The following is a 22398-nucleotide window of genomic DNA, read 5'->3' as shown; positions in this document are numbered from 1 at the left end:
CAGTAGCCGCCATAGATGAACGTCAAGTATTTCTACCAACGTCGCGAAAGCTAACCGAGAGTACAGACCAGCTTGCCCCATGATTCAGGCCATTTCTGAGGAGTTTTCGCCACCTTCTTGCCGTTGAACTCCATCTTCCCTGACAAGCAGCAGAAATCATTGGCAAACCCGACAAAGTGGCTATACCCTGCTCCGGAATGATCGCCCCCGGAAAAGTCGAGATATCCCGACCTGGTGTCAATATCAACGTCTCCGGTGCCTGTTTCTGCAACTCTCATGCGGTAGTAGATCCGATGACAAGCTTTGGTCGCGGTCTTAGTCTTTTTGGCGGACGCGCCACTGAGGTTCTCCTGGGCCGCTCGTTTCTTCGATCTCGCGGGCTGATCGTCCTCACTGCTCTCGGATGAATCATCTTTATTGTATTTGGAAGGTCTAGCATTTTCTTCCTCGGATTCGTCGAGGTCGCAGATGGCGTCGAGCAGTTCCTCAGATTCACTCATGATCATCGTGCCTTCGAAGGCTCCAAAGTCGCAGGCAGCCTTGAGCAGTCCGTGCTTCCCGGCCCAAACGTCCAGCTTCATGTCGTCATCTGTCGGCCATTGGTCTTCAATCTTGCTGCAGCGCATACGGTATGAGCCGCAACACTTTTGAATGTCAAATAGTCGAGGAGCGGTGCTCTTGGCATCGTCAGTCTTGGTGGTCATTCTCGTTTTAAAGGCCATCTCGCCTTTTGCCGAGAGGTGTTGAGGGGAAGATGGTGCTTTCAAGCTAAGGTGCCTTAGGTTCAGAGTTGATCCAGACGATAGCTGAAGGAAGTCAGGGGACCCTTACATATGTAGCAAGGGTTCTTTATTTCCATTTTCTTCCGTGATATTTTCGAGCTTAGCGTCTTGTTGTCGACTTATGCAGTTGTCCTTTATTATACGGCTTTCTGTTCATGTATGTGACATCGAAGTGGTTCATTCATTTATACTGCAGTCTCACAATACATTTCCATGACCGTCTAGGGTAGTCGAGAAGCAACGTGACTAAACCATAGGCTGATCCCACTTCAGCGACTGCGTTAACGAGGCCAGCTTTCAAGATCTAGAATAACAACAACTATTGAAAAGTAAATTGTTTTTTCCAGTGAAATTGAAATTCGATGGCCAACTGCTACTGAGTGCCTGTGATAGTGATCATTTAAAGGAGCAGCCAAGTTGACATCCCCCTTCTTCCGGTCAAGCCATGAATTGAGTTTGCCTCAGACACGCACACTTCTCTCGAGATGACCAAACTAAACATCAACATCTGATTTCAATAGAAACGCCCCATAATTAAGTAGACCATCCACTCACACATCTGCAGCCATCTCCAACCAGCCCACAAAACATACACGGCATCCCTTGACTCATGTCTGGCTCAGTCTTAACAACCGCCTCTGTGAAGTCGACGTGGAACTGCAAGAACTCATCCAACAAATTCCTGAAGGCTATGATTTGACTTAAATCAGACACGTGTCTCGCCGCCACCTCAGCCAAGACACTTCTCGCCATGACGTCCACCCTCGAGGATTCCGAGTAGGCGTACGCTATGGCCTTGACAAAGGCATCCGTGTTCCAGAGTTTCTCAGAAGCGTCCCTCAGCTTCTCCACCGCACAGCGCTTCAGACAAGACACTTCGAACTTGTCCGCGGCAACGGACATCTGGAGGTTAAACAGGATCGGATCAGCAGGCGGAGGCGTGACGTTGAGACATGGAGTGTCGCGATAGTCGGCGTGGTACATGAAACATAGAACATTCTCCACAACCCGCGGGTTCTCATCTTGCAAATTGATGATTTGCTGACAGCCGGGATTTTGTTGGGCGTTCGCATTCCCTAGAACCGTCGACCCCTCGAGCAGCAGAGCGGGATCGATGTCGCTATCCGGAAAAGCGTCCGCGAAGAATTTGGACTGGCTGGCGAGCACGACGCGATGGGCGTAAAAGTCTCTTGTGATACATCGTATCGTGACGTCGGAGTATTCCGGACTGTCAAAGTATCTGATAATCGTCAGAGACAGAACCGCGGTAGCGGATAATACCGACTTACTTCTCAAGCCCCTTGACCAAGTCCAGCGGGTACGGTTTAGTCTCCATCCGCGCCAAACTTCGCAAGACCGTCCCCAAGATCTGCATCTTTTCCGGTGGCAAGAACGAGCGGGATTCTTGGGGACCAAACAATTGAGAAGATATCGGCCGTCCTGCGAAAAGACAAAGGCGAGCTATCTTTACTGATGCTGAGAAAACTTTCATTCTCAATCCAATGTCAATTGCAGTCGACTTCCATTTTATAACTTTCCCCCGCCAAGTGTTGGGGCTGCCGCCCCGATCCCCGCGATGTCTCGTCCAGATACCTCTGACTTCCCGATTAGGCAAACGTGTGTCTTTAATCGGCATTGGCGTTTGGGGCTGCTGCAGCGCCGTCCATTCTGCGTGAGCTCACTAAAACAGGGATAATCATCCTTAACCGTATGTCGTGCAGTTTGGTAACAAAGGCGGTAAACGTACCCAGGGTGACATTTGAACCAATGGAAAACGCTCCGAGGTCAGGCACTGCTGCAGGCGCGGGGCTGAACGGATGTGTTTCTTGAATCTGACGACTACAATTTTTGGACCGAGACACACCTGACTACTGGACCTCAATGCACGTGTTTGGTATGTAGCAGGCGCCCTTGTCTCGCTCAGTCTGGATTAAATAGGAAGCTCGTACAAAGTGCGAGGGAACGACCTCGATCGACGTATTGGGAGGATGCTGTATTCGGACTACACTCTTTTCCCCAACATGAGCATATCAAGGACCTGCTTTAGAACATGGAGTGGAGTTCTGTTGGTCTTACAGGGAAATCTTTCGCTCTTGGCTGCATCGATGCGATCTTGTCATTTGCGACAGGATAAGGATTTGTAGTGTAGCACGTGGCTCGAAAGGCCTTCTGCATTTACTGCGTTCGTTTTACTTACTCTGGATACCCGAGGTATTTTCATGATCTGAACCACTCGTACCCACTCTATTTTGGAGTTCATGAAGTCGTTCATCTTGAACTAATGGCCGCGGTGGCTCGTGTGCTTTAGAACGTGTCCAATGCAAGTAGAGCTCCGTCCGTGTAGCTATGGAGAGGTATGCTCCCAGGCAGCAGAGTCCAGTATGAAATACTGCTGTACATGGTCTTGCAAATTGTGTCGAATCTATGTCCCTATTGTTTACAATGTCAATTACGCGATGAACTTGAGATCTTGAAAACCATTAAAGTAGGTACTTGCACCCGGAGCCAAAGGTTTTGAATGAAATTTTAGGGATCAGTCCTTTCTCGAAAAGCTCTACAACATCCATGGATGCTTAAGTTGTTCCACCTTTCGCCTACTAGAATGTCAAGGAAACACGGTGCCAACACGCGCCCTTGGCAGGCACCCCGTTGAACCCGGTTACTAGCCAGTAATAATCAATTTGCTGTGCCCCAAATAGCTGCGCCTACTTTCAGCCAACACACTTATCACAGCCCGTCTGCGCCGCACAGTTGATGCCTGGTAATTTTCCAAATCATCTTGGGCGGTGACGGTTTACCCTGACATCAGGCAACGGTGAAGCACTGTCGATTCAGATAAGAGCCCGAGCATTCAACGTATTGTGTCTTGATTTTGGACCAAACAAGATTGTCGATCCCTTCATTGAGACTTTTCTTCCGACGTTTTTTCGCGATTACAATTACCGATGTACACTGTATTAGACCCCACTAAACGCGAAGTCCGCCTCCTCAGACTGCTCGCCGGTAACGAGGCGGACGGTATCAACTGCGAACTCCACACAACATCCTTAGACAGCCCCGATGACTACGAAGCTCTTTCATATGTATGGGGTGACTCGAGCGACACACGCCTCATTACAGTTCAACAGACGGCCAAAAATGTCACTATGAATCTAGAGGCGGCGCTGCGCCATCTTCGATACCCTGACCGAGCACGCATGCTCTGGGTGGACGTCCTCTGCATCGATCAAGAGAATTTCCAGGAGCGTAATCAGCAAGTCCGATGGATGAGTGACATTTACTCAAGCGCAACCCAAGTCGTGGTTTGGCTCGGTCCAGCGACTTTGTGGGGGTTCGAGGCTATGGCGACTATCCAAAAACATGCTGCCGACAGCGAGTTGCACTGGCCAGAAGGAAGGGAGGATCGTGCTGAGTTGTTTCATATGTATCATTTCCTCAGCAACAAATGGTGGTCGCGCGTTTGGACGGTCCAAGAGGCTGTTCTTGCAAAACAAGTGACATACCAGTACGGGCCTCGGCTACTATCGGAATCCGATGTGCTCAAAGCAGCAGAAAGCTACAAGAATCATGCAACCATAAGACGTTGTTGCTATTCCTGTCTCGAAAGAAACAAATACGTTACCACTATCAACGTCAACATCACGGTTGGAATGGAAGGGCTGCTAGACTTGATCAACGTTCGAGCCAGCTTGCAGAGAGAGAAATTGCGGTTCGATGAAGTGATTTCCAAATTTCGTACTAGAAGAGCAACAGACCCTCGTGACAAAGTCTTTGGGCTGTTGGGAATATCGCGAGGCGTCAGAACGGCTTCAATAGATTACACCCTCACTGCTGCTCAGGTCTTTGAGTCGACGACGCGGGAGGTCATGGGCTACTGCGAGAGTCTGGATGTTATCAGCCACTGCGCGAACCAGGCGTATCGAGAAACAACCACTGCCGGGCTCCCCTCTTGGGTTCCAGATTGGGGGGCTGAATACCACCCGAACGACGGCCGGGGTGATTTCTATCTGACTACCCATCGTCTTGCTTTTCTGAACAGCTACAATGCTTGCGGGAATCTTACCTACACTCCCTTTTCCAACTTCGAAGAGAACATTCTCTGCTTACAAGGGGTGTTCTGTGATAGGATTGAGAGAGTCGGACGCCTTGAAAGAATTCTCATGACTGAAACGAGCCCGAGATACCTATTCGAGTGGTGGGAGATGTTGGACATCGACGGGAACCCCAATCGGCTATACCGTGGAGGAGGTACCGTATCAGACGCATTTTGGTGCACGATATGTCTTGATGTCGGGATCGACGGGTTCCTAGATGACAACGGCTCGAGTGCAAATCAGGCTGGCTACAATGATGAGAGATTTTTAATGAGGCACTGGGACAGTGAACTCACCTCTTTCGATACTCTTCCCCAGCTAGAAATCTTCCGCAACTCGACAACCAAAGAGGCGTTGATCCAACATTTGATGAGGGCATCTGGCAGGCGTCAATTTTTCATCTCTACCGAGGGTTTCATTGGGCTGGGCCCGCCCGATATCAAGGCCGGAGACAAAATTTGCGTTTTCGCCGGCGGTAAAATGCCCTTCATTGTCCGGGACATGGACGATGAGACACAGGTTGGTGGTACGTCCGAGACGGGAACCCATTTACGCCTGCTGGGTGATGCGTACGTTCATGGATTGATGTACGGGCAGGCGGTGGCGAGGGTTGAGCTGGGAGTTGAGGAGTTGCAGGTGTTCAATCTACACTGAGCATGGATTACCAAACGAACTGTTTGAAACCGCTTTGAAAATTCGAGTGTCTGATAAAATGGAAAATGGCAAACTGGCTCTGCATCTTGGTCAAAACCTCGAAAGACCTTCAATGCAAGCAAATCTTGAGCCCTGATTGGCGGCCACTACACCCATAAGGCGTCTCGGTCTCTCAAAGAAAGGACTTTGGATCGGTTACATAACAGCGATCTTGTCATTTGCGACAGAAAAAAAAAAACCCGGCCCTCCAATGGTGTAAGTCGCAATCGATAACCGCATCAAATTCAACGAGTGGAAAATTCACAACCTGTCGGCAATCCATCAAGTTCTGCTCCCACAGCACCAGCACAGGCCTCTTGATCCCTCCTACAAGCAGCGAAAGCGCTAGCCCAAAATGGCAGCTTGCAATCGCAAGCCACCCGCAAGCTGGACCCCGGGAGATAACCGGCCGGCGTCGGAGCCCCTCCGCTCGGGGAACCCAAACCCACCGAGGTAGCTACCTCACTCACCTCACCAGCCTCCCGTCTCATTCGCGTCGTGTCGCAGCTCTTATCACCAATTTCACCTTCCATCTTTCACCACTCATCTCGGCCTCGATTCAAACACAATTCTCAAGATGGCACCCTCAGATTCCCACCGCAACCGCACGCATCTCAAAATGGCAACTCCAATCTCACCAAATGCCATCGAGGCAGAAGACGACGATGACTTTGTCTTCATCTCCCACTCAGACTGCAAACCATCCACCAACCCTACCTTCTTCTCAACGCCCCTCGACGAAATCTCCGCCATCGTAGACTCCTTCGCCGAAGACCTCTGGCCCGCCAACAAGAAAATCCACGACAACCCCGAACTGGGCTACAAAGAGTTCATCGCCCACGACACCCTCACAGCCTTCATGCGCTCCCGCCCCGGCTGGTCCGTCACCCCCTCCGCGTACGGCATGGAGACCGCCTGGGTCGCCGTCTACGACACCGGCCGCAAAGGCCCCGTGGTCTCCTTCAACGCCGAGATGGGTACGCACCTCCCCTCCCCCACCCTCCCCCCAATCTCTCTAACACCACCTCCCAGACTGCCTCCCCGGCATAGGCCACGCCTGCGGCCACAACCTAATCGCCTCCGCCTCCGTCGCCGGCGCCCTCGCCACCGCCCTCTACCTCTCCCGCCACCCCTCCCTCCCCGGCAAAGTCGTCCTCTACGGCACCCCCGCGGAAGAAGGCGGCGGCGGCAAGATCCGCCTCCTCCGCGCCGGCGCCTACGCCGCCCACGGCGTCGACCTCAACCTCATCTCGCACCCAGGCATCGTCGCCGACACGTCCCTCATGCGCACCTCCGCCTACACCTCCTTCTCGGTGGAGTACTTCGGCCGCGAGGCCCACGCCGCCGCGAACCCCTGGCTGGGCATCAACGCCCTCGACGCCCTCGTCACCGCCTACACCGCGCTATCCGCGCTGCGCCAGCAGACCATGCCCGGCGACGTGATCCAGGGCAACATCACCTCGGGCGGCGCGCGGCCCAACATCATCCACGCGTACGCCGCGGGGGACTTCGTCGTGCGCGCCGACAGCCAGGCGCGCTTGAGGGAGCTGCGCGCGCAGGTCCAGCGCTGTTTTGAAGCCGGCGCGCTCGCCACGGGCGCGAAGCTCAAGGTCACTGAGACGGGGAGCTACAAGGACCACGTGCCGAACCGACCTTTGGGGCGCAGCTACACGCGCGCGTGGAACGCGCTGTCCACGAAAGACGGGAAGGGGAAGATTCCTCTGGACGAGGATGTGGACGAGATCCGCGGGCGGACGATGGCGAGCACGGATCAGGGAGATATCAGCTACGCGATGCCGAGTCTGAGTGTGGGTTTTGCGATTCCGCCGGGGGAGGGCGGGCAGGGCCCGCATAACCCCGAGTTCGCGGCGGCGGCGGGGACGAGGGAGGCGTATGAGATTAGTCTGAAGGTGGGCAAGGGGCTGGCGGCGGTTGCGGTGGATGTGTTTACGAAGGAGGGGTTGTTGGAGGAGGTGAAGAGGGCTTGGAGGAGGGATATGGGGATGGAGGAGAAAGAGAAGCAGGAGAGTGTGAGGGCGAGGGGTTTGTTGAGTTGGTGGATCTGATGGCTATGTACAACTGTGAGATGTGTAAGATGGATCAGAGGCGAACAAAACTGAACATAATTCACGAATACGTCAATATCAAAGACAGAAAGTTCATGATAGAATTTCATCGATACTTTACAATGGTCCCATGATATCCCTAATCGCTAACAATACACGCCCGACTCCTCATCAAGCCAATATCAAGACACTTCTTCTAGTACTCCTCGTGCCGTCACATCCTCTTCGCCCCCATCTCCTCACTCCCGAAGTCATCCCACTCCTCCCGCCCAATCTTCCTCGAAATCCACACGCCCACGCCCGTCACCGCGCAGCTGCCCAGGAACCACCCCTCAAACCACCAGTCGACAAACCGCGGCTCCAGCGCCCCCTCTAGCGCATCCCCGACCGCGCTGCCCATCTCCCGCGGCAGGTTGCTCCGCAGCAGCAGCGCCGCGCTGATCACGTACACCGCCGCCACCTGCCCGATCACCAGCGCCAGGTTCGCCTGCGCCTGGTACAGCAAGCCCGGCATCCACTTGCTGAAGAGGCGGAACGTCTGCAGCACGCTGTTGGCGCTCGCCGCGAGGATCACCCCCGATAACAGGAACGAAATCTGCCGCGCCCACGCGATCTGGTCCAGCTTCGGGTCCCAGTGCCGCGCCAGCAGGCCCAGGAAGCGGTTGATCGGGTCGGATGAGCTGAAGCTCGCCGCCGGGTAGTACGCCCGCCGCAGCGTCGCCATCAGGGTCGCGAGGATGCGATACAGGCAGTAGAGGCTGAAGACGAAGTGCGGCACCGCGAGGACCTTGCCCCACGCCGTCTTGGCCCGCTCGTCCGCTTCGCGCCGACTGCGCATCATGCCCAGGCTCGCGCCCAAGTTCGCCTCCATCGTCTCGAGCCCGGCAATCTCCAGCCGCAGCGCCTTCATCTCCGCCTCGTCGCCGTTCATCCCCCTCACGGCGCCCAGCATCTTGCCCATGAACCCGCCCGACGACGAGCTGCTCGCCGCCGCCGCCGCGGCGTCGCGCGCCTTCCGCTCCAGCGCCTGCAGCCGATGCCTCTTGGTAATCAGCATCTCGTTCGTAGCCTCCAGTCCGGCCTCCTTCCTCGTAATATCCGTCTCCGTCACCGGCCTCTTGCGCCGGTCATTCACCGCGCCCAGCGTGTGCCACGGGCTCGACACCGCCGCGAACCCGCTTAGCATCGCCATCAACGAGATCCCAATCACCCCGATCCGCTCCAGACACGCCCTCAACACGCCCCCTCCCGGCGTCTTCTCCAGCCCGACCATCCTCCCCAGGCTCCAGAACGCAAACAGCCACCCCGCAAACACGGCGCCCTGCACCCCCCACGCCACCCTCGGCACGCGGCCCCTCCCGTCCCTCTGGAAACTCCACCCCGCCCCCGCCACCACGCTCTGGATCTCCAGGAACGGGATCACGCCGACCAGCAGCACCAGCAGCGTCGGCACCGTCACCCGCAACCCGACCTCCCGCGCCCGCGTCCCCACCACGTCCGAGACCTCGCACAGGATCAGCTCCCCCAGCACCGTCGCCAGCCCGACCGTCACGCAGAACACCCCCGCCGCGACCCGCCGCCGCGCGCTCTTCTGCCCGTGCTCCGCGTGCGCCTGCCGCAGCGTCGCCGGCGCGTGGGCGGGCAGGTAGTGGTCCTCGCCGTCGTGCGCGTCGTGCACGCGGGCGAGCCGCGGGAAGATGGAGCGGTTGGCGACCGTCGCGACGGCCGCGAAGGTGAGGAGGAACGGCGAGAGCGAGAATATCAGCCCCAACGTCGAGGGGGCGGCGTTGGGGTCCACGGCCGCGCATGCGTCCTCGTCGCAGGCGGACGAGAAGAAGCGGAACCAGGGCATCTGGGGCGGCTTGTGGCGGGGCTTTCGCGCGCTGTCGGGATCGAATGGGCGTGGGACATGTGTCTGTGGAGGTGGTAGTGTTCGTCGTCGTGCTCGGATTGCGACAGATGCAGCATCGCTTGGTATCGGCGAGCTGTGTGGTTTTTTTTTTTTGGTGTTTCGAGGTGAAATTTCAACGCGGGATTCGCAAGGCTGGGGTCGACATTGTCTGCGGTATGTTGTCGATCTGTTCGGACAACCGTTGCTGAGACGGGCGTTGGGAGGACAAGGTATGGCATTCGTCACGCTTTGTCGGAGTTTGCTCCAGCCACGATGACCTGGCCTTAGCTGGAGCTTCAGCCACATTTGGTGGGTGAAGCCACCCAGGGCCCCGCCGGGCTGCCGCAAGTGGCCAATCGACGTGGAGGAAAGACTCACTCACTGCAGCTTGATGGGGAGCTGTCCTTCGCATCTTATGCAGGTTGGTCGAGATGCCGCTTGAGCAGTGCTACATTGCGTCACGATATGGGGAAGCATAAAATGGTACCTGGCCATTTCTCTCTTTTGTTGGGTATCTACCCGTGGGCTTCTTCTTCATAGCGAGACCTACGCCAAACGCTTGATCGCGACCTGGTCATCTAAGGCGACCTTTGCAACGCATCCTCTCGAATAAAAATACCCTGCCCACGTTGGCAACCAAAACGCCTCTCCATAGATGATGTATTCCTGTACGTCTTTTGATCTCATTCCCTGAAAACCAGCATCAATTCGCTGGCATTCCCGTCCGTAACATCAACCGGTGCTACTAGTGCGCGACTCCTTCGAGTCGTCATCCTCATCATCCTCTGCATTTCCGGTAGAGTCAAGACTCGGCTTCCGGTTCTCGCGGAGCAGAGCGGCAGCCTCACCGACCTCCATCTTGTGGAGCCTTTCCTTCTGGTTCGAGTTGATGAGCTGGTCGCCAGACACGACTTCGAATTCGTCTTCCTCCTCATCGTCATCGTCGTCGCTATCGCCGGTCGTGCTAGGCGGTGCTTTGGCCGATGCTGCAGACGTAGTCTGTGACAGGTTGCTGTATCCTCTTGGCTGTAGATACGAATTGGGGTCGATTGGCTTAATGGTGGGATCGAAAGAAGCAGGCAGTCCAAGTGCCTTCGCCACCTGGTGGGCTTCCTCGTCCGGTGTATGCCTGATTTCGACCTCGTACATGCTGCTGCGCTCGCTATCGGCCTCATGCTTGCCCCCCGTTGCTGACAGCATTTTGACGTATGTCTGTCGCTCCGAGTCGTTCTGTCTCTTATTCTTCTTCTTCTCTCGCTTCTCGGTCGGGCGAACGACAACGACGGGAACCGGGGAGTACTGCAGACAGTACTTGGAGAAGGAGTTTCGGGTGTTGACGAGGCCTTGGAGACCTCCGAGTGATCGACCACGGGTACCTACGATGAGCATAGCAGGTTGGTAGATTTGGATCTGAGTTCATATTCGTCAGCTTCGTGCTCTCCATTTAGCTCGCCAGGAGATTTCAGCGTGGCCACTCACCAGCTTCTGGAAGGTCGAGTGCAGTTTTCCGCAGGCGTATTCCAAAACAACACTGATGGCTCGGTTTGCGCCGTTACGCTTAAGAATCGACTCCATAACCTTATTGGCATCCTTTTGGTACGCATCGTTATCGGTGCGCACTTCCTTTTCGATAACGCGCACGCACACAATCTCGTCGCCATCATCGACAAGCTCGTCGAGCAGCCATTGCAACGCATAGTCGGAATAGGAGTGCTCGTCGACGCCGACCATGAATGTACGCGACCTCCTCTGTGCCTGGTACCCCTTATGTCTGACATTCAATGTCAGCGACGGCGTGTTGTTCTTAGTGGCCTCGCCCAGCGGCAGATTGTCGAATGCGACATGTGTCTGGAACCTGTCCGGCGTGGGGGTTTGAGTTAGCGTTGCCATTAAGAAACGATGTCAGCGAGAAGCAAAGCCCGCAACGAGTTGTGCGACGAAGTTTTTGTTTGACGAAGACGTGATAGAAAAGCTGTAGAGTGTGGAAATGGGCACGGCGACTGGCCAGGATTGGGGAAGAAAAATCGACAAGCGCCTTGGGTGTTGCGTTTGGTGGTGAGACAGAGACTTGGAGGCAGCCGACACCAAAAGCAGGGAAACTGGTTGGATGGATTGCGACACAGCACTGACAGCGTCCGTTCCCCCTCCAGCTTAGAAACGGCTCATTCCGGGCCAAGCGTGGCTGTGGATGAGCGACTTTGGCGCCTCCTCGGCCTCCTTCCTTTGTGAAGGGTAAACGAAGAGGCACAGGCGCAATCAGCGGGGTAGTGGGGTCAATGATGAACAGCCCTGGCGAATTGCAGCGCCTCCTCTTCTAGCAGTGTCGTGTGATCGTGTGGGAAATTGCAACGTTCTGCTGGCCGCTGCATTCGGATGGAGGGGGATAAACCGTGCGGCGATGGTCGAGAGGCTTCAACACCGTAGACAACGACGCCTTCCGCCTCCGCCTCTTGAATATTTTTTGTTGTTTGTTGTTTGTGCAATGGGCGCAATCCCAGGCAGTTCGTCCTAGCAACAACATTGGCAACTCGGTTGATGCTTGTTTCGCATGAAGAAGGGGTCCTTTCCCGCAGAGACGCCGTCATGACTAAGGTTAGACTTGGGATGCGGCGGCGGCAGTGTCGTCGAACCCCACCATTCCCGGCCCAGCTCCACGACCGTCAGACACTGGAGTCAGCACCCGCATCCCGCATCCCCCGTCTTTGGCAGCTTTCAATGGGCAGCCAGTCGACTGTCGCATTCTCCCCCGCATCAAGCATGCTGCCCAACTGCTGCTTTGGGAAGTCATAAGAGGTGGGTACGTGTGAGTGACGGCCGCACCCTACAAGTCCAAACTATCCTTCATGTACTGTTGTTTGCGCCAACCAGGACAAGTTGGCTTGCAGATATGTATGCCGCGGAAACGTCGGCTGTGACTGGACCCAGGAGGTTCTTCATTCGTTGCATGTTGCCGATCGACTGGAAAGCTGCTGCACTGCGTGAGGTATACAGATATCACGGTAGGTAAGGCAGCATAAGCATATGAGCTAGACAGGCTCCCATGCCACACTGCAGCTTGTGCATCCGACTTTGCCGGCGACATTGCCCATCTTCGCTCGACCTGATAAAAGGTTCGGCTGCCCCAACTCGGAGCCTCAACGTCCAACGTCTCCGGTGGAGTGTGCATTTCAAACGAGGGACAGCGAGGAAATTGTTGCGCTTACCTGTCATGAGCAGGAGACGACGCTCTAATGCGCTCCTTGTCTGTTGTTCTCTTGGCTCCTTGCGGCAGCGATAGGTTTCGAACCGGTGCAAACGTCAGCGATCCTATCGACGACCCCCTATGCCTTCCGGCGAACGACTCGGTCCTGGACGATTCGGCAGAGAAGCTTCCTTTTGCGCTCTCCAAAGACGGACTTGCAAAGCTCGAGAGTGTCGTAGCACGGCTCAACGCTCCAGCATCTCCACCCTTAGCATCCTCCTCTTTCTTCTGCGACTCGAGGGAGAAGTAATCCGCCTTGGACTTGTCTTTGGGCTGCAACGGGGTCTTGGGCGAAATGTCCGCTGAGTCGGGGCTCTGGACGGGGAGCGTCGTACGGGGGTTAGGACCCGACATCGTGTGTCGTCGGGGAGGGTTCTGAGTCTGCGGTGGCGGTGAAGGTTTTGGCAAAGATATCTTGCGCGGCGGCGGGGGCAGCGGCGGCGAGGGTGTGTCTTTTGTGGATTTCTTGTTCTTCTTTTTTGAGCTTTGGGGCAGCAGGAATACGCTACGCCAGTTGTCTGTTGGCCGCATCGGTAGGCTTCACGACAGCTGTGGAAACCCGGTCAGCATGAGGGACTGAGGGAGCAATTCGCGGCCAGCAGATGTTGGTTGCAAAGTCGCACTTCGGCTGGACCCCTAAAAGAGTGGATCGCAGTCGCGAAACGAGACGTCTTCCGTGGACCGACCAGCTGAAAGAAAGAAAAAGCCCCAACGGTGTGGATTTACGCGCGGAGATGGCTGATGGTGGACTGACTACACGGTCTAAAGCAGGAAAGGGGCGTCTGTCGACTGGCTTGCGAATCGAACAGAGACGGTCAGAGCGTTTCTGGCCGTTGTGTGCTCCTGGCAAGATACGATAGCTCGGACGGGTGCGACGGTACGAATACAGGCAGAGGGCGGTAGTTGTGGTTGTTGGCACGGGTCGATGCTGATTCAGGTGAAGTCTGATGTGGTATTGACTTTTACTCTTGCTTTGCCATGTGCGGAAAACCTTCTGTGTAATAAGGCTGGTCGACAAAAAGGTAATTTTCGAAGGAGGAGGATCCGAAAAAAAGACTGGGCAAAGAGGAAAAAAAACTCCGGTGTTGGTGATTCGGCAAAGCTGAGCAGGGCTGGGTATCGTGGGCGCGCGTGGGTTTGGCTGCGGAGCGTCTTCTTTTATGGAAGCGGTTCGGCGTATGTAAGAGGCGGTTATGCCAAGGCTGGCGGGGCCTCACAAGGCGCAGATTTGCCTGGAGATGGTGTTGTTGTCGATACAAGAGAGGGAGTTCTAACGAGACGGGGTGTGGCGTGGCAGTAGCGCGTCTCCTAGGTCCGAAGGGTCAGGAAATATGGTTTGGGTTGCTGCTGCTGCTGTGACTTTGGGTAGCAGACCAGACCAGACCAGGCCGACGAGATGAGGTGAGCAGGTGATCGTTGACCGGGATGGCAGCTGTCGAGTCGACGGTGCGCCGCGCAGAGATGAGCTTGGCTAAACGAGATGGAGCCACCGAAGAAGTACCCAAGCGGGAAGAATGCAGCGGAAAGGTACGCAACAGTCGGGACCCGAGTTCGTGGTAGACATGCGCCGGAGAAGGAGTCCAGTATCTTGGCTGCGGGGAGCAGCGGCGCGGACGGCGTGGAATGGGGAGAGGATAAGACAACTGGGAAGAGAAGAAGCTCGAGAATGGTGTTGTAAAAGTCTGGGCATGCGTCGGTTACGTTATGATGCGAGAGGAAAAGCAAATAGCCGTCCGTCACAGAGACACCTGGATGGGCATGAGGTAGGTGGACGTGCAAAAAAGAATAAGTCGGGTGTCTGTGTCTGTAGGGCAAGCAGGTCTTGCATGCGGAGGATCTCTCTCATCTAAGTACAAGGGCATTCTACTTTTTTTTTTCTGCCCCTTCCTCGTTTGCAAGAGGCGGAGGGAGGGTGCACATCTTGAATGTGACGCACAGCGCCGTGGGCCTTGGAGGGCATGCAACCAGCAGCAACGCAGCAGCCGTAGCAGCAATGGAGCAGCAAGGATATGTGAGGGGTGCGCTGCGGTGCCCTGGCCAGACCCAGACAGCCTGGGTCTTGATGCTGAGTTGAAGTGTGAGTCTGCCAGCTGCATGGTGGAGAGGAGGGAAGCTTCCAGGGGAGGGGGAATACCAACACTGGCAAAGGCAAACAGGATGGTGGTGGTGCTGGTGCTGCTGAAAGGGGAAGGGCGAGGTGAGGGATCCAAGGATGACGGCGGAAGGGTGGAGGAGGAGAATGGAGGACGGGGCACGAGATGGAGGGGAGGGGCCCGGGAAGCAGGCACTGGGTGTCTTGAGGGAAGGCAGGGGTTTACCTTCCTTACACCTACCTGCCTTACACTTTAGAAGTAGAAGTAGGATACAGGTGAGGCAAGAGAGTCTTTTAGGAATGTGTGCAGTATTTAATTGGAAAGAATGACTATTACCTCGGAACATGGCACCTTCTCTACTTACGACGCCGAAAAGAAATAGCCTTTGGAGGAAAGAGCACTTCAGTTTGATTAGGAATGAAGGGCATGGAAAGTCAAGAGGGAACCTCTACTTTGCCCACGAGGCAGGTATCGCAGCAAGTACCTGCCCGTAGGTGCCTTCCAAGACAGCTGAAGGCAGGTGAGGTGTAGCTGGGGAAGCTAGGGCCACAGCCAGGCACCTGCTGGTCCAGCTGCACCTGCTGCACCTGATCCTGCCCTCCTGGAATGGAGAATGGTACTGGACGACAGCACGGAGGAAGGCCCGATGAACACTCTTTCCGTTTGCTTCAGAAAGAGACAGAACCACATCATCGCCTTCTCGTCTCCCACTTTTACCCATCCCAAAGGACCTCTTTTCAAGGAAAACCCTACCATTCACAGCACCCGCCCGACACAAGATCAGCCAGGCACGTTAACTCTCCGGCGATCTCATCTCATATCTCATCCCTCACGACCTTCGGACCGCATGCCCTGCCCGCCTAGACAGCTCCCCAGTCCCAGGATCCGGTCGCCAGCCCCAAAATAACCTGAGAACACCACCCAAAACTCGCCAAGACCACCCAAGTACCGAGTCCAATCATCCAGTGCCTCTAACGGCTCTCATTACACATCTGCCTGCCTTTCAAGCTTCTCGGGACCCGTTTCCAAGCACCCGCCACTGCCTCATCCCTGTCGCCGGACTGCTGCACACTTACACCCTCTATCGAGACGGCCGCGGCTCGACCAGAACTGACTCGACTCAACTCCAACCGACGGAATGAACGACTCTTCGGATATTCGCCCATACCTATCCCTATCCGTACGGATACCTAAGCATTCGCGATCCGCACCCCGGCGCCTGCTGCTCTCGAGTCTGCCCGGTGTTTGCTACCACGGTGCTGTCCGCGCCTGCAATGACATGACATGGCATGACGGCGCTCTTTGGGGGCCGGCGTGCCTCTGTCAGTGGCCCTCCTTGACGTACGCCGACGTGGACGGTACCTAGACTACTACAGACACCTTACAGAGTGCCTGGCGCATCAGACGCCGTTAGAACCACGCTTTCAACCAGGCATTTCGGCGAATGCTACACCGTGGCACGCCTCGACTGGGACATACATGATGCCTACGCACACCTTGCCCTCTGTCGCCATCTTCTCTGCGAAACCTCCTCACCATCATACCACATTCCCATATTTCCCGTCTCACAAACCCCCGAAACCCAAAAATCCCACCAACGTGGGCGGCGGCACGCGGCAGCTTGGTACGCCAAGCGGATTGTCGCAGCCAGCGGGCCCCTCCGCCGAGTTCCTCTAGGTTCTCCGGGGGGCCTCATCGCCAGCAGTTTGCGCCAAACACCAAGCACAGCTACTGCACAAGCACACTCAACATCGCATTGGACCGACGCATTCCCACGTCTGCCCAGACGGCTCTCCGAGTGCTAAGATTGTCCCCGTTGCTCACTTGCTCGACTGATCACGACCGCGACCCTCCATCTCGTTCTTCTCGTCCACTCGTCAACCTCCAACACGGTCTTGGCAAACCACTCAACCATGTCGGTCCCAGGCTTCCAGCATCCAGGATGGATGAGAAGGTTGTCGTCCACCGCGGTCCTCACAGCAACCTCGAGTCGGTGTGCGCGCCGCCCTAAACCGCTTCTTCTGGCTCACAACTCCAACCTTGCTTCTTTTCATTTTATCTCGTTAATGAGCCGGCATGCCTCTGATGAGAGCCCCGTCAGCCAACCTCGCAAGCCGGCCCAGCCAATCCACACTTCGTGCCCAACGCCAAGGCCCGCGCCAAGACAACTGTATCTTTTGTGCTGCTTTGGTGCCCCCTAGCCCTGGGTTTCTTTTCACTTCTGTGACCCGACGACGTGCAGGGCTTGATGGGCTTGGGTGGGCGGCGGCTCGCTTCCTTACCCTCTTCTTCGGCGCGCAAATCTCTTGGCCAGGACCCATCGACGTCGCAGGAAGCCGTCTTGGTCACTGGGGTTCGACTCGAGGGGTTGGCTCCCTGGCGCCCTCCACTGTCGAGACAAGACAGTAAGCCCGAGAAGGGAAACATGCAAAGCCAAAAGGGACGTGTTTCCAAGATACCAAGCCGGCAACCACAAGCGGTCGGGAAGAGGCAGCCCATGCCAAGCTGAGAGTGAAGATGGTGCCCATCTTCGCTCATTCCTCGCCATCTGGAATATTCCTGTGGTTGCCATGGCCCATGATGCCATTCGCAGCACATTGGTCTGCCCAGAAATCAGTCCCGATCTTCCGGCCTGCACGTCCTTGTCATCGATAACGTCTCACACTTGCTGTGTTACCTCTCACCGACAAGATGCGCAGAGACAATCTGTGCCGCTTTTTCTTGCAGGCTCACCGAAACAAATCGAGCAAGGTCCCCTATCGGCTTGCAATCAACCGACCAGCCAAATGGCTTGCCTGAGCCACGGGTTTGGTCGGGGGCGGTCGTCGCTTGTCATCTATCAACTTTCACCCCGCCGGTGGGAGCTGTCGACTTCATGATTGATGTTAATTTCAGACGTCTTTGCGCCGTTTTTGCCTGTTGTCGCCGCTGATCGACGGCACATCAAAAAGCCTTGAAAGATAACGGTGCAACAAACCGGCTACTTGTCAGCGTGAAATTGAAATCAGATCGTGGGCTGAGGAGGGCTAATCGCGCGCCACGCTGTCGCATCTTCGGATGGCATTTACGGTGACAATAGATGCGGTGTGAGGTCTATCAAAGCGGCCCTGACGCAGCTTTAACGTTGCTGTGTGGCACACAGTCAGCCATTTCGTTAAGCTCGACCTCTCATCTACTCCCTTCGTGCAGCTTTCCTATCTGACTTACAGCCGACAACCACTCATCACCAGCGCTTCCTGTCAGCCAAGAGCAGAGATTGTGCAAATCTGCAACCTCACTTCTAGATTCCGCGATCGCTTGCGTAAGTTCAAACGTAATCCTGCGCGCTCGCCATCCTGCATGCCGATGCACCTGCAATAGCCGAGCGACAACATCCTCATCCATCGTCGAGTCTCCGCCAACACCCCAGTTGACCCAGAAGACGACGTCAAGCGCGCCCGTGATCTGCGTTTCTGTCGGATTCCCAGATCACACCTCAAGGTAAACTCTTGGCAACTACAAGAGACAAACGAAACAAGCACACGCACACACGCAGGACAAATCTGACTCGCAGAAACTCAGCCAAGACATAAGAGCAAGAATCTAGGACAGCTAGAGCGAATAACGTGAGACACCGTTCAACATTAAACCGCTAGCCTCACGCAAGTGGCACATGTTCAACCACACCAGATAATGTTCCTTGGGGAATATAGGCCTCCAATTTTTCTGTGCGGATCAGCCCGTCCCTCCCGATCATTTCCCCGGTCTGCCGACGCAGGCGTGAGGACGGACACAATGCCTGAATGGGAAGGCATATTCCCCGCGGGCTCCGCTTCATCGTCGCAAGATAATCGGCCATCGGGAGTGCGGGAGGCGGTTCCATCATCCATGGAGACCGCGGGGTCAAGGGGCCGGCGGTCGTCTATGGGATCTGGCAAACGCTTCTATCTGAACGGTTAGATCTCAGCCTCCGCCTTGAGATTCCCGGACGAGGGACCAGGATAGCCCCTCGCTCCCGTCACCCTCCCCGCCTCGGGGGACGCTCCAGGCTTTCCCCCTCCCGTGGCAACTTCAGCCCGTTCAACCGCCGCGGGTGTCAAGGTTCAACACCGCAGCGACCGGAGGCTTTGAAAAATGTCCGCACATTCCCAGAAGCACATGTCCGGACATCAAAAACTGCATCAAAACTGCAAACGTACCCAGGCGCAGGCCTTGGCGTGTTTCTCTCGCCAGGTTTCACGTCAGGGGCTTTCACGCGAGGAAAGTAATCTAAGGCACAACGTCGAGGTGACAAAAATAGGTTGCGCTCGACGACCTCATCACAAAGCCTTCTCATTTCGAGGGTACGAGGCACACGGCACAGACCGATCTTGACTGAATCTCTTGACTTGACTTCTTTCCGGAACATTGCCCGCCTGCAGCCAGTGAAACTCTCCGGGTAGGAGCAGCCTCGATCGGCGCGACGAGCTCTACATGAGTGATCTTGTCCCATTCACCAGGGAGCCCTGGCCCTGGGGCAACCCTTTTTCTCCGTCTCAGCCTTCCGCACATCGTTCGCTTCCCCCTGAGACCTCGAATTGATTCGGAATGGACATCGATCGTACTCTTCAATTCTAATTATTCCCTTTGGTTCACTTCATCCCGCCCAGCCAACCAGGCCCAGTGTTCCAGGAAGCAAAGACGCCTGAACGCCGTAACAATGCGAGCATCCCATCCTCCGGGCCTCCCTCGTTTTACCATCCCATGATTTTGCTTTTCTCCCCTCTCTCCCCTTCGTCTGCCTCGACCACAAATGTCGTCAGTGACGAGGAGATCAAAAGTTTTCACCTCCCGACGGCAGGTCTGGTACATAGGGACTCTCTCTGCCCAAACCTGGTCGGCCCCCTCTCTCAACACACAGCTGTCTCTCCCCTGTTTTCCAATATGTGGCCAGCTGCACATCACTCTTGCCTCCTGGTTGTATAGGGCCCTAGTTCTCTGCCATCGCTCAAGCGTACGTGCGGGAGAGGTTGCGGAGGTACCAGTCCACCAGCTTGCGTCCGACCTTGGCCTCGGAGATGTGGATCAGGTCCTAAAATCGCATGTTAGCTTTGCTGCTGTATTTGAGAATCGTGAACGTAGAGGGGTCTACTTACACCCTGCATGGCGTAGTCAAGGTCGCTGACGTTGACCAGGTCGCCGTCCAACAGGCTGCCGTCGGTCCAGCGGAGCTGCTTGGTGCGCTGCTTGTTGACGAGGAGCCAGGAGCGGAGCTCGTCGGGCTTGACCTCGAGGAAGCCAGCCAGCTTGTTGAGGTCCATGGTGGTGTAGAGGCGCAGGTAGGACTTGACGGTGGGGCTCATCATGTTGGTCTTGACCTCGTCCATGAAGATGGCGAGGTGGTGCTCGACGGGGTCGATGTTGGACTCCGGGTTGTCAAAGTCGGGGGGCACGGGGGAGATGAACTTGGGGCAGGCGGCGCGGAAGAGCTCCTCGAAGATGGGCAGGGACTCGGGGCCGCCGCGCTGGAGCTTAAGGAGCTGGTCGCCGTACTTCTCGCGCAGGGCGGAGTGGATGGTGTCGTCGAGACGGGTGGGGTGGAAGGCGACGCAGATGGCGATGAGGGCGTACATCTGGTCGTTCTTCTTAGTGATGGAGTCGTACTGGGCATTCTTCTGGAAGTTCTTGGTGCGGCTGACGTAGACGAGGATGTGGTTGAACATGCGGATGGCGTCGGCGTAGCGGTGCATCATCATGTAGGAGAAGCCGACGTAGTAGTACGTGGTGAAGTGGGCGGCCATGACGCGGGCGAACATGGCCTTCTTGTTGAGCTCGATGTCGTCGAGCGTCTTGAGGGCGAGGCTGAAGTCACCGAGCAGGCAGTGGACGCGCAGCAGCCCGATGATGGAGAAGTAGCCGAGCATGCGGTACAGGTTCTTGGTGCCGTACTCGCCGGCGACGGCCATGGGGTCCTCGTTACGGCGCATGGCGGCCAGCTGCTCGGTGATCTGGGAGCGCTGGATGAGCGAGTAGAGGACGTTGAGGACCGAGTAGCAGCCCCAGGTGTTGGGGTTCTCCTTGAGGACCTGCATCTCCTCCTCGTTAGAGGCCTGGCGGGCGATGCGCATGCGGTACGAGGAGAAGGAGTTGAACTGGTAGATGAACTCGTCGATGACGTCCCAGGCCCAGTAGTACGAGGGCGGCTCGAGGTCGACGGGGCCCTCGGAGTTGAGGATGAAGTGGAAGAGCGAGCAGTAGCTGTCGTAGCTCTGGAACTTGACCTCGAGGGGCGCGGAGAAGTCGAGGGGCTGGGCGGCGGCGGCGAGACGCGACTGGATGTCGTCCGTCTGCTGGGCCATGGTCAGGCTGTTGACCTGCTCGAGGTCCTCGCCGATGATGCCATCCTCGTACTGGACCTGCTCCTTGTAGTCGTTGACGAGGGCCTCCTCCTCGACGTCGCTGTCGTCGTCCATGGTGCGGACGGGCCGCTCTCCGTTCTGGTAGCCGCTCATTTTTTTTTGGGTGATCGGTGTCGGTTCTATCCTTCTCCGGGTTCGTTACCTGGAAAAGAAAAGAACAGAAAGGAGGAAAGAAAAGAAAAAGAGGAGGACGGCAAAATTGCTCGTCGTCTGTCGGCTCGCGGGGTGGTGGTTGAGGACAGGTAGGCGGTGCGGCGGTCGTTCTCGGAGCGATCGCTTGTCTCGTTCGGGGGGGAGGAGGAGGGAGGGTGGGAGTGGGGGTGGGCAAAATTTGATGTCCGCTCGCGATAACCTCAGCAAAATGCCCCCTCAATACGTGACCTTCTGCGGGATGTGTGTGGCCGTTCACTCACGGGAAAAAACGACAAGGTGCCAAAAACCCTAAGCGAATGGTACCGCTTCGGTAGAGCGATGGCGCTCGGATGATGCATGAGCGGGGCGAAGATGCTTATCCGGTGTTTTGGCGGGGTCGGCGGGGTAAATTTCGGGCGGCGGGCTTTGGCAGCGCTGAGGTAATTGCAACCAACGGTGACCAGTGCTCTGCTGCTGCTGCTGCTGACGGGAGATCCGCCAGGACAAAGGCGGGTGAGAAAAAAAAAGTTGCATTAGATACATACACTGTACAACATCACTCATCGGCCATCGCAAGGGGGCTGAGTTTGACTTGATACGTTCCAATATCACACACATACCAAACAACTGCCTGACCTGACCTGACCTGCAGCAACGATAGAAAAGAGTCATCTTGCCCTGTGCCGTGCAGCCACACGTTCGAGAGCATCAAAAGTGGCGAATCAGCTGTGTCTGCTGTGCTTCTTTGCGGCGGCCTATTAGTCACAGGCCTGGACCAATTAGTCGCTGGATTTCATCATCACTGCCATCCGGACGACTATCCTTGCTCAACGCCCAGTCGCATCGACTTTCACCGTGGTGCTTGTACACACGACGTTGGCATATACATACGGCGCCCGCTTCTTCTTACTTCACTGTCTCGTCTCATTCACTCGGCATTGCTTTCTGTCTATAGATCTTTTTTGATACCCCACCCTTCATCCTCACTTCCGTACCTCCCTCACACTTCTCACATAACCACCGCCCAAA

The 22398-nt window shown here is 56.0% G+C and overlaps 6 protein-coding genes across 6 annotated transcripts; 2 read left to right on the top strand and 4 right to left on the bottom strand.

Annotated features, from left to right (window-relative positions):
• Positions 1–50: 50 nt before the first annotated feature.
• CGCS363_v001617 (uncharacterized protein) lies at positions 51–2157 on the bottom strand (the record flags this gene model as incomplete). Its single annotated transcript, XM_036633466.1, has 3 exons — positions 51–589; positions 1376–2022; positions 2072–2157. 3 exons carry the CDS (start codon positions 2155–2157, stop codon positions 51–53), a joined length of 1272 nt encoding a protein of 423 aa, XP_036502328.1.
• A 1570-nt stretch (positions 2158–3727) lies between these two features.
• Positions 3728–5530, top strand: CGCS363_v001616 (Heterokaryon incompatibility protein 6, OR allele; the record flags this gene model as incomplete). Its single annotated transcript, XM_036633465.1, has 1 exon — positions 3728–5530. The coding sequence occupies one exon, from the start codon at positions 3728–3730 to the stop codon at positions 5528–5530; it is 1803 nt and encodes a 600-aa protein (XP_036502327.1).
• Positions 5531–6188: 658 nt separating this feature from the next.
• On the top strand, positions 6189–7635 carry Pm20d2-0 (Peptidase M20 domain-containing protein 2; the record flags this gene model as incomplete). Its single annotated transcript, XM_036633464.1, has 2 exons — positions 6189–6546; positions 6602–7635. The coding sequence occupies 2 exons, from the start codon at positions 6189–6191 to the stop codon at positions 7633–7635; spliced, it is 1392 nt and encodes a 463-aa protein (XP_036502326.1).
• A 214-nt stretch (positions 7636–7849) lies between these two features.
• gpr89 (Golgi pH regulator) lies at positions 7850–9487 on the bottom strand (the record flags this gene model as incomplete). Its single annotated transcript, XM_036633463.1, has 1 exon — positions 7850–9487. The coding sequence occupies one exon, from the start codon at positions 9485–9487 to the stop codon at positions 7850–7852; it is 1638 nt and encodes a 545-aa protein (XP_036502325.1).
• A 771-nt stretch (positions 9488–10258) lies between these two features.
• CGCS363_v001613 (Universal stress protein A family protein) lies at positions 10259–13121 on the bottom strand (the record flags this gene model as incomplete). Its single annotated transcript, XM_036633462.1, has 3 exons — positions 10259–10936; positions 11006–11381; positions 12730–13121. The coding sequence occupies 3 exons, from the start codon at positions 13119–13121 to the stop codon at positions 10259–10261; spliced, it is 1446 nt and encodes a 481-aa protein (XP_036502332.1).
• Positions 13122–19826: 6705 nt separating this feature from the next.
• CGCS363_v001612 (Eukaryotic translation initiation factor 3 subunit L) lies at positions 19827–21330 on the bottom strand (the record flags this gene model as incomplete). The annotated part of the gene is made up of 2 exons (XM_036633461.1): positions 19827–19910; positions 19975–21330. The coding sequence occupies 2 exons, from the start codon at positions 21328–21330 to the stop codon at positions 19827–19829; spliced, it is 1440 nt and encodes a 479-aa protein (XP_036502331.1).
• Positions 21331–22398: the final 1068 nt, after the last annotated feature.

This window comes from Colletotrichum siamense (assembly GCF_013390195.1).
Source record: "Colletotrichum siamense strain Cg363 chromosome Unknown KSG_Cg363_contig01, whole genome shotgun sequence".
Classification (NCBI taxonomy): domain Eukaryota; kingdom Fungi; phylum Ascomycota; class Sordariomycetes; order Glomerellales; family Glomerellaceae; genus Colletotrichum; species Colletotrichum siamense.
Note: the sequence above shows the minus strand (reverse complement) of the source record. Positions and strands in the feature narration are given on the sequence as shown.